The 11,642-nt window shown below is 35.3% G+C and overlaps 1 protein-coding gene across 2 annotated transcripts; it reads left to right on the top strand.

Annotated features, from left to right (window-relative positions):
- Positions 1-2,094: 2,094 nt before the first annotated feature.
- LOC133728985 (probable LRR receptor-like serine/threonine-protein kinase At1g56130) lies at positions 2,095-11,469 on the top strand. Of its 2 annotated transcripts, XM_062156452.1 has the most exons (24): positions 2,095-2,260; positions 2,370-2,553; positions 3,264-3,335; positions 3,460-3,531; positions 3,834-3,905; positions 4,857-4,928; positions 5,039-5,110; positions 5,224-5,295; positions 5,391-5,462; positions 5,548-5,619; positions 5,744-5,815; positions 5,915-5,986; positions 6,167-6,232; positions 6,705-6,767; positions 7,013-7,060; positions 7,213-7,271; positions 7,708-8,093; positions 8,196-8,391; positions 8,490-8,654; positions 8,867-8,985; positions 9,326-9,536; positions 10,014-10,242; positions 10,498-10,648; positions 10,733-11,469. In XM_062156452.1, exons 1-24 carry the CDS (start codon positions 2,128-2,130, stop codon positions 11,132-11,134), a joined length of 3,132 nt encoding a protein of 1,043 aa, XP_062012436.1. In that variant the 5' UTR covers positions 2,095-2,127; the 3' UTR covers positions 11,135-11,469. The 2 variants fall into 2 exon arrangements, with proteins under 2 accessions (XP_062012436.1, XP_062012437.1); XM_062156453.1 differs by lacking the exon at positions 7,013-7,060.
- The last annotated feature ends 173 nt before the right edge of the window (positions 11,470-11,642 follow it).

Raw genomic sequence — 11,642 nt, 5'->3', positions numbered from 1 at the left:
AGTGGTTGCATGATGGTGGAGTTTCTTTTCTTCTCATGATATCCCTCATTTGTATCCGACCATCTCAACATTTCATTTCCTTTCCCTGACTCTCGGATATGCAAATTAAACGAGAGCTCAATGCGCAATTAATCATATCTCGCTTAAAAGTTAAGCCATTGCAAGGAGTCAAGGACAAAGTAGGGTAGTGGGTATTGAAATTTTTTTGTCCATTTGAAAATGTCCAATACTTGAAAAGTCTCAGACATTTAATTTGTTGTTATGTGGATTAATTGACAGTTCAATTCTTGAAAATTCCTAGTTCCAACAACATTCGGAAGATACCACCATTACTTTCCACAAAATTGAGGTCTACCTAGTGTAAGAAACTGATAGTTTGATTGCGATGCAAATGCAAGGCGCTGGGCATTTGCCCTCCTTCTAATTTAATGTCATATGTACTCAAGCAAGAATATTATTGTTAGAAAATTACAAGAATATGTTTTCTTCTAAAAAAAAAAAAAAAAAAATTTAGATTTTCTCTTCCTTCTGAACATTGACTCGGGAATAATATTAGGTTAACCATTTTTTTAAGTACCACATGCATCTCACATTATATGACAGTTGATGTGGTACAACCACGTCTTTTTTAATGAAATACGAGAGATTCTTAAGTAGGGCAAGCGTGCCACGTGACGGTCTGCCAGCCAATTAGTGCTTATGCATGGAGGATTTTGAATATTTCATTTTAATTAAATATGGGTAGTTTTGGAATACAATTAAAAAACAGATAAATATGTTTTGCTGGGCGTATCAGCTACGTGACATGTCTGCCATACCTAAAAATTTCTCATGAAATACTGTGATAAATTAAATTTTCTGCCACATCAGGTGTCGGTGGAATGCAGGTAATAATACCCAAAAAGACTATTCATCTAGCATTACTCTCGAGTCAGAGGTTGATCAAAACAAAAATAAGTACGGTGTAGGCCCTGTCGAGCTTCTCTAATTGTGCATAATTTTGTCGAAGTTTTTGGCGGGTTGTAATTATTTGTACGGCCTCAGATTACCAGCTGTCAAAGTGGCAAGCCTTTTGGAGCAACGTATATTGCCGTCTTGCCAACGGCATTTTGGAATTTGGAGACATCAATGGGGGTGTTGAAAGGTCTTCTTCAACCGATCATGCTATGCGTTTGATGGGTCTTGACTGACTGAAGCTAATGCAAAATTATTGATATGTTATCTTAATTAATTGTCTTGTTTATCTTTTTTCTCTAATCACCAACTAAAGTTACCAGACTTATCTTGGGCCATACGATTGTGTTGAGGGAGGCTCTTTTCCTTTGCGAAGGCGTGGTGATGTTAATTAAGATTTAAGAGTCATAATCTGCTTAAAGATTGAATTTTATATCCTGCTTGATGCCTAAAAAATTATTTGGGCTACTGGCAATACTTTCTATGTCTTGAAAATTGATAGTACAGCGTATACAATTAATATAAAGAACAAGTTGACTGGTGTAAAGTAAAGGTGATCTAAAAAATAAAAATAAAAAATAGATTTACAAAGATTCTAATATCATTTTTATATTAGTTTAGTGACCATGACATGATTGATAGGCATGCATTGATGCAATTATATACATAGCAAACAGCATCTTTTATATTAACTGCCTCCCAGTTCTCTATGTTTATCATCATTCTTCGTTTATACTAGCAAATTGACTCGCGGGATGCAACAGGTTTGTTGTTTTTTTTTTCTAAGTTTCATATGTAATAGATAAATACTCATAATCTAATAAATATAAGAACTACATAGAATATGATTTGTTTTGTTGTTAATAATAGGTTAGCAACAAATGGGATACAACAACAAATAATTTTTTTCCATGATTTGTAGAAATTTACAAATACAAAATAGAATTGTTCTCCCTTAATATATATATATATATATATATTATTTCAGAAAAAAAAATATAGCAGAATTGTATTTAAAAAAAAAAAAAAAAACTGGTTATGGCAGAATTGTAATTTGAGTGAAAATTCAGGGGTAAAACCGTCACTTCAACACTGATGAACAGTGCCATGAGTCTAGGAGCTTGTATATTTAGAATACGTTCGCGCGAAAGGCCACTGCCTACGAATTTGAGGATGAAGCAAGTAGCTACCTTCTCTTTCGGTAGAATATGTGATGACTACTTCTTCTTCTGTCTTATCTTCTTCCTGGGTTGCTTCTGGTTCCATGCTTCCACTGCCCAAAATGCTACTACGGACCCAACCGAAGGTACTCCCTCTACTAAATTTAGTCCATATTTAACGGAATAAATTTTAGGGAATAATTTGTGTATACGGCTTATATATATGATATGTATGTATTACTTGGTGGTGTTCAGTGGAGGCGTTGAACTCTATATTATTACGATGGGACGCGCCAGCGGTGCCCCTGTGGAACATCAGTGGAGAGCCATGCAGTGGATCGGCCATCGATGGCACCAACTTCGAGGACCCAGATAATAACCCAGCCATCACTTGCGACTGTAGTTTTGACAGTAGCACCACCTGCCATATCACTCAATTGTATGTTACTCTCTCAAACTGTGTTAGACCTGTAAATAGATCGGATTTGAATCGGATCGACATAAATCCAAATCCGTTTACTTAAAAAAAAAATTCGATTCAAACCCGCTCCGTTAACCCGGTAGATCACTGATAGCTCGATTCAAATCCGTATCCGCCGGATTAACGGATACTTGATCCGCTAATCTGACCCGTTTATAATTTCAAATATTTTAAAATTTTAAATAGTAATATTAAATTTATATGATTATATCTCATAAGATATTAATAAAATATTAAAACAACAAGTAGAATTACGTTATCAAAATTCTTAATGCTTCTTGGAATCTGTCCCTTAGATTTCTGCAAAAAATTTGTATTAAAAATTCTTCATATTTTATATTTTATATATATATTTAAAATAATAATATATTAATAAAAAATAATATTTTATTATTACAAAAACGGGCCGGATCATTAATGGATTGGATCGACCTAAATCCGTATTTGATCCGTTAAATAAACGGGTTAACGGATTCGGATCATTAACGGATCAACGGATTAAAATTTTCGATCCAAACCCGTCCAATAGACACGGATCTGGAGCGAGTTCGGATAAAAATCCGGTCCATTTACAGGTCTAACTCAGTTGTTGTAACTTGATTCTAATGGCTGGTGAACAAATACTCTTTACTTAATGCAGTTTCGATCTGTTTCTTGTGTCTTTGCAGGAGAGTTTATGCTTTGGACAAAACAGGAGTGTTACCTGAAGAACTTGTGGCTTTGAAATATCTTACTTTTTTGTATGAATTACTCGCTTCTTTGTTGTCTGGTGTATTGAAGATTTGAAATTGACGATCATATATAATGATGGCTGCATTTCAGTTTCAAATTAAAATTGTTGTCGACAAATTCAATTTTTTGTAGCAAAATCGATCAGAACTATTTCACCGGTCCCCTACCAGCATGGATTGGCAATATGTCCGAGTTGACGCAGTTGTAAGTTTAGTAGAACCTTTGTTACTTCCCTAGTTCCCTTTGATTTTTCAAATTTTCGGTTCCTCTGTCAGTGTTGGACTTTGCTGGCAGTCAGCTGTCTAATAAAAAGACGGCCATATTCCTACTTCAGCAGCTTAATTTGTTCATTTTTGACCCAATTATAGACCAATATATTCTGTTCGTCTTCAATCCAAAGAGCAAAAATTATCTGTCACCAGAATCCACGTGTGTTTGTCTGTACTATTTTTACAGAACAATGATGCCAATATGGCAATAGCTTAAATTGATATTATTTCTTACAGGTCGATGGCCCACAATGACTTCTATGGACCCATCCCCAAGGAGCTTGGAAACCTTAAGAACCTAAATCTGCTGTAAGACCTGATCAAAACCACTCTGTAATTGAGCATCAACTATGTCGCTTAATTGTGGGATAGCATAGCATTGAATAGATACAATTTTGGCTATTCTGTTTTCACCCCCTGTAAAATCATTTTTGGTCTATGATATTTGTGATATATCTCCAATAAATTGAAGAATTTTATGATATATCCCCAATAAAGTGAAGAAATATCTGTAAAAAATGATTTTACACTTTATCTGTAAATATCTGTATATCCCCAATAAAGTGAATAAATATTTGTGTAAAATCATTTTTTACAGATATTTATTTACAGATAAAGTGTAAAATTATTTTTTACAAATATTTCTTCACTTTATTGGGGATATATCTTAAAATTCTTTACTTTATCAGAGATATATCACAAATATCGTAGACCAGCGAGCGGCTTTTAACCACCTAGAGTATTTTTTTTTTTTTATAAACCTATTATAATTTGTGGTGTATAGGTTGAAGACAAAATAATAAAAAAAAAAAGTAAAAAAAAAAAAAGAAACAGAAAAAAAAAAAAAAAAAAAACTAAAAAACAGAATTTTTTTTTATGTTGAAATGACCATTTTAGCCCTCAAAAGTCAAACTTAACGTCCAATTTGGACGGAATAGTAGAAATTGAACACGGCTGATTGAAATTGGAAAGTTTAGGGGGTAAAAATTCAAAATTGAAAGTACTGGGAGTGAAATGATGACACCCCCAAACCTCAGGGGGGTAAACTGAAATTAATCCTAATTATTAAGAAGAATTACAGATTGAAAGTTTATGGTGGGAGGGACGACCATCTGTGAAAACTAAATGATTAACACAGTACCTAGTGCCACACTCACAATTCGTTAGGAGAGTATATGTGAGCATACTATATATGATCTCCCCCATATCATCTCTGATTGATTTCAAGTAATTTTATGCCTTTTTATCATGACTTTGAAGGTCCTTTGGAATAAATAATTTCTCTGGAACACTGCCTCCCGAACTTGGTAATTTAGTCAATCTCGAAGCGCTGTAAGTTCTTTGCTTAGTTAATCATAGTACATTTATGTGTTTCTAATACGTACTTTTGATGAGCAATGTGTTCTCATGAAATGGTGGTAATTAGATTTTGATTGTCACAGTTACATAAACAGCTGTGGACTTGGTGGTGAAATTCCTAAAACATTTGCTAAACTTAACAAAATGCAAATCCTGTAAGAATATTGTGTTTTTATTGGTAAATTGTTCCTCCAGAACTTTTATATACATATGTACGTATATATCTATTATGACCTGATCTTACCATAGTCGATGGGTGGAATTTTAGATGGGCATCAGACAGTCCTTTCTCAGGAAAGATACCGGATTTCATAGGGAATTGGACAAAGCTAAACACCTTGTAAGTGTGAAAACCTTCTTCTTTGTGAAGGCAGACCAGTCTGGCTGAGATTAGTATTTTGCTCACAAGCCACAAGCCTCTTAAATGTTTTTTAGGAGATTTCAAGGGAATTCTTTTGAAGGCCCAATACCAAGCAGTTTTTCTCAGTTGACCTCAATGAATTCTCTGTAAGTACAAATGCTTACTATAATTCTTTCATTCTGTTTCTCAAGACTTAACTTCAGTTATGTGTTCACATAATTAATGATGCAGACGAATCAGTGATATCTATAATGTGAGCTCCTCTCTTGACTTCATAAGGAATTTGAAGAACTTGACTGATTTGTAAGTGGTGGACATACTTATCCTCTCATATATTGCAAACAGTTCATTTCGTTTTCAAATCTGTTATCTAACTCCACATGCTTGTCCACTTTTTTATTTACTATTTTATTTTGTGGCCTGACAGAGCTCTCCGAAATGCATTAGTCACTGGCCGCATCCCTTCTGATATTAGAGAATATCAAAATTTAAATATACTGTATGTTCCAAAAGAGAGAATTTTTGATTTCAGGTATGTATATGAATTAGTTTCTTTCATTCTAACTGTTCCTCTTGGTCTCCAAAATTCATGTTTCAGGGATTTGGGTTTCAACAATATAACAGGTCAACTCCCAAGTGACTTGTTCAACATGAGTTCTCTCACATCCTTGTAAGAAGCCCTACCTTCATTATCACTATTCTTTTTCTTTATTTTGTAGATCTATATGTATTTTCAAGTTTGATTGAGATCTTAACTAAAGCCATAAGATTTCTGCCCACATACTTGGTGATATTTAACATCTGACCTTTTTCTTTCTGGGATGCTTTCAACTATTATTGAAATTGCCAGATTTCTTGGAAATAATAGTTTGTCTGGAGTTCTGCCTAGCCAAAAGAGTGATCGTCTTCAAACCATGTAAGTCATGATGTCATAAAAGCATGTTCTATTGAATCCATCAGAAATTTAAGCTTGTGTCAGTGTGTGCATCTGCTTGTGAAGTAATGCATGAAGATTGAAGAGTTTCTATTACCTGAAGATTTTTTTTTTATATTTCTTTACAATAGCATTTTTGAGCTTACATAGAAACTTCTTTCAAATGTCTCTTTAAAGCACATTCTATTCTTAGAAGTATGGTTTCTTCTGATCATTGGGATGGCAATTTTTTTTTTCCAAATCTTGAAGATTTTTACTAGAACTAAAGGCAAAGATAACTAGTGTATATATATTCAGCACTTGACCCAATCATAGCCATATTAATGAGATGCAATAAAATCTGAGTCAGGACCTTTAATTTCCAATTGACTGATGAAAGCAATACATTCCTTTTTCTTATTCAAACTCTACTTCCATACATTTTGCAACTCCTCATTCTTGCTCTTATGTGCAGAGATTTATCTTATAACTATTTATCAGGAAGTCTTCCCCCATGGGTAACCACAATATCGCAACTGTATGTCTCTTTTATCTTCATCTCCATTTTACAGTATAAAATCACCAGATTGTACTTCCACAAAGTGTCTTGCCTTGTATTATTGTGTGTGTAAGACACATGAATGAATTTGAGGAAACAGTAAGTGAATAATGACCCCTAAACCACCCATTCCCTCACAGTCCTTTTTTTAAATGTCGCTCATTCTAGCATCCTGGTAAGTACCATCAAATTTTTTATGTGATTAGTTAATAAACTCAATGCAGGAACTTGGTGGTCAACAACTTCACTTTTAACGAAAGTTCAGAAATAATGTGAGTTGAGGTTCCTCTTACCCACTGTTAGAGCAATAATACCATCACATGTCAAACACATCACTTCTAGGATATATGATAAGCAATTGATTGATGTCACAATTCTGCAGTTCAGTGGATACATAAGTGACAAAAGTTCTCTGTGTTTGCAGGCTTCCTGGATTGAATTGCCTTCAAAGAAATTTTCCTTGCAATAGAAATGCCCCACGCTGTAATATGCTTTTATTTGACTCATACTTTAGTATTTCATTTTATCACGCGATAGAAATGGATTGCTTGCCTAAGTATATGAGCAAGCAATGCATTTTAAGAGAGAGCATTCTTAAAAGTAATGATAACCTTACCCCGGCTTGATTAGGAAGCTATATATGCCTCGATAAAAACTTAAAACTAATAAGTGAGCAAAGCAAGGCCTGCTTAATACTACTGGAGATATAGTACTTAAAATGAAACTTTTTGAGATTAGAGGGTTCTTTGCGAGTTCTGAACCATTTTCATTTCTGATATCAGCTGGCTTGAACTTCAGCATTTATAGGAAAAAATGAGTAAACAAACCTGGTTATAAAAAAAAACATTAATATGAGTCTTCTCCGTTTAGTTTGTGTTATTCTTGTGACTTGTGCTATTATATATACCAAACTTTACAGATGCAAACTTCTCAATCAACTGTGGAGGACCAGACATGAGAGGAAGTGATGGCATATTATATGAGGCAGAAAACTCAACTCTTGGCCCAGCAACATATAATGTAACCAGTACAGAGAAATGGGCTGTTAGCAATGTGGGCTTGTTTGCTGACAGGAAGAATCCAAGCTATTGGTTTAATTCCCTGGCACAGGTTGCTGGGTCGGATGTGACCCCAGAGCTTTTCCAGACTTCAAGATTATCTCCAGGATCACTGAGATACTATGGCTTGGGTCTCCAGAATGGACCTTATACTGTAAAATTACAATTTGCAGAAATGGTTTTTGATGATCGTGCATCACAAACTTGGAAAAGTTTAGGAAGGCGAGTATTTGATATCTACATTCAGGTAAGATTAGTGGAGAAGAAAACTTTAGGCTGCTATGTACTATGTACTATACATTATTTCGTAAGACCCAAAGTATTTTACATCTCTTCATTTTCATCCTAGGGGCATCTAGAAGTGAAGGACTTTGACATATCCAAGGAGGCAGGTGGTGTTTTAAGAGTAGCAACGAGAAACTTCAATGTAAACGTGTCGGACAATTATGTTGAAATTCATTTGTTCTGGGCTGGTAAGGGGACCTGCTGCATACCTAATCAAGGTGATTACGGTCCACTAATATCAACGGTCAATGCTGTTCCAGGTATAGTATTTGATGTTAAGTTACAAATATTTCATATGCATGCCTGGTGTGGTGTAAATGTACTTGTGAAGGCACTGAAATTCTGTTTTCTTTATCAGATTTTAAACCAACTGTTTCTGGGATTCCACCAACTACTCGAGGAAAGAAGAGCATGACAGGGGTGATTGTTGGCGTTGCAGTCTCTGTCGGAGTTGTGAGCTTGCTATTAATATTTGCAGTTTTATATTTGAGGAGAAAAATACCAGACAAGGATGACGATGAAGGTAAGAGCACAATATAAGTATAGTTGCATGCGGTTCAAGGTTCTTCTGATATTTGAGAATCATGCAAGGAACCTTGATAGTTGATATGATGTGCAACAAGTGCAGATGACCCTTTCTGAGAAAGTACTTACATATTTTGACGTTAACATTAGTTTCGCAATAGCATGTATCTATGGTTTCTGAATTTGGATTCTCCCTTGTTGCATATGAAGAACTTCAAGGATTAGACCCGCGACCAAATACGTTCAGTTATAGTGAGTTAAAAGCTGCAACAGGGGATTTTAATCTTTCAAATAAACTAGGGGAGGGAGGATATGGCGCCGTTTACAAGGTAAATTTATATAGTTTTACATCATTGTGATGGGGTGCGTCTATAATACATGAATTTTTTGACACATCAAGTAGACCAGTTTGATAAAGAGGTAGATTGGGTCCATTCATTGGTAAGTTAACTCAGCATGATCACGTGCTAGTATCCAACTGTAGTGAGCTGGTCTACTGTTGTAAGGAGTTATTCTACATTTGATGCACTGATTCGTTAATGTACTTTAGACTTATTCCATTATCATGTTCTATTGAAATAAGTCAAAGTCACATCTACAGAAAAAAAAGTGAGCAAATATTGCTTCTATTTTCGCTCTGTTCATGTCATTATATGGTATACTGTATAGGGCATACTTTCTGAAGCGAGGTTAGTGGCTGTGAAGCAACTTTCTGTAGCATCTCACCAAGGGAAGAGTCAATTTGCAGCAGAAATTGCTGCCATATCTGCAGTGCAACATCGCAATCTAGTGAAACTGTTTGGATGCTGTGTTGAAGGAAACCAGCGAATTTTGGTTTATGAATATCTTGAAAACAAGAGCCTTGATCAGGCACTTTTTGGTACATATAATCCTATCTTCTACCAATCGTACACTCTCTGCATTTTACTTTTATATTGCATACAAAAAATACTCTGCAGCTGCGACTACTCCACATTCTACATCCTACATTTTTTATGCAGTCCTTTCTCTCTTTGCAGAAGAGTGAAGACTAAAGAAAACAAAAGGCAATTATGTGAACATTAAGAAATTACAAACCTGCTCGGAGGTTTTTCAAACAAAAAAGAAAATTACTGCTAGTTAAAGTTTACATGTGTTGTGTGTAAATCAATTATTTGTAGAACAATTAATATAAGAGTCCAATTTGGATTTTCAAAATCGAAAGCAATTTTGAACTAGTCCAAGTCTCATTTTCTTTTTCTTTCTCTCTGGTTTTCTTATTAAATCTTAACATGCATTGCATTTCCCAGACTTAATTTGAGGTTCTTGTATTTGTCACATAATAAAAGTTTATTACTGGAATAATGGATGACGTCAGGAAACAACTTGCATCTTGACTGGCATACCAGATTCAATATCTTGTTGGGAACAGCAAGAGGACTTGCCTATCTTCATGAGGAGTCGAGGCCAAGGATAGTACATAGAGATGTCAAAGCCAGTAATATTTTGCTTGATGCAGAACTCTCCCCAAAAATATCAGATTTTGGACTGGCAAAGCTTTATGATGATGAGAAAACCCACATCAGCACCCGAGTTGCAGGGACAATGTAAGCCACTGTTACTTTTATAGATCCGTCCTTGTACTTCTGTTCTATATATGTACCATGTTGTTAATATCTTGCTCTGTTGGAAGACTATTTACAAATACCAATATATTCTTCCACGTTGTTAATGATGGAATTGAGTTCATATTCATACTAGCCGATGAATTTTCGATGCACATATAGTATATGGCATGTTATAATGTAAATAATGGCTAAACCGAAACTACATTTTCAGTAACCAACTTGATAATCATGTAGAGGCTATTTGGCACCGGAGTATGCAATGCGGGGACATCTGACTGAAAAGGCTGATGTATTCGGTTTTGGAGTTGTCATTTTGGAAACTCTTAGTGGGAGACCGAACACTGACAATGACTTGGATGCCGGAGAGATTTATCTCCTTGATTGGGTTGGATTTTTATTCTATTTTGTTATTTCTTTATTGTGAAAGTCCTTCTTCTCTCCCTTTTAACCTTGTCATAACATTTTTTAGGCATGGACTCTACATGAAAAAAATGAGCGTTTGGGGCTTGTGGATCCGAGACTGACTGACTTTGATGAAGAAGAAGCAAATAGATTGATAAGAGCAGCTTTCCTGTGTACTCAGACATCCCCATTGATGCGGCCATCTATGTCTCGTGTGGTGGCCATGCTTGCTGGAGATATTGAAGTAGGTAATGTTATGGCAAAGCCAAGTTATTTGACAGACTGGGATTTCAAAGATGTAACAGGTAGCTTCTTGATTGATGGTGATACCCCCTCAACTGGGATGACTCACCCCAACAATCAATCTACTGGCATCACAACCGGTGCTAACACCGGAATTGACCTGATGCAGTCTCCTATGAATCTTAATCATTCATTGCTCACTGGGATTATAGGAGAAGGAAGGTGATCCAAGTATATTTCTTCTTCTGGCGGCTGGTAATATTGTACCCGTGCTGGTTTGATCTTCTTTGGCTCAGGTCACACCATCCATCCTAAGCCATGTATTACTCTTTGTATCTTTCTGTCTAGTAATGATGCTGTTTAAGTAAAATAAGAAACAATTATAGAGAGGATCCGGTTGTTTTCACCGGGCAAATAATGATAAGTACGTACTATACATCTGTTTATAGTGCACTTACACTGTTGATAATATGAATCCCACATGAGAAAATGAGGACCTTGCTTATGGGTTTGTACTCAGATTATTAATTATTTTATCATACATATGCTAAAGTTCATTTAGTGACTTTGATAATTCACAGGGCAACTTTTGTGTCATTTTGTGCAAGATTTTGTCCATGAAAACTTTTCTTCTATGATGCAGCATTCCCTCCTATTTATGTTTACATTGAGATTCAAACTCGTACTATATCCTACGATTTTTCTGCTTTTATTCACCACTTGGACTGACTTCA

The sequence above is a fragment of the Rosa rugosa genome, chromosome 2 (genome assembly GCF_958449725.1).
Source record: "Rosa rugosa chromosome 2, drRosRugo1.1, whole genome shotgun sequence".
NCBI classification, from domain to species: Eukaryota; Viridiplantae; Streptophyta; class Magnoliopsida; order Rosales; family Rosaceae; genus Rosa; species Rosa rugosa.
The sequence above is the reverse complement of the archived record's forward strand: the minus strand, read 5'-3'. Positions and strand labels throughout refer to the sequence as shown.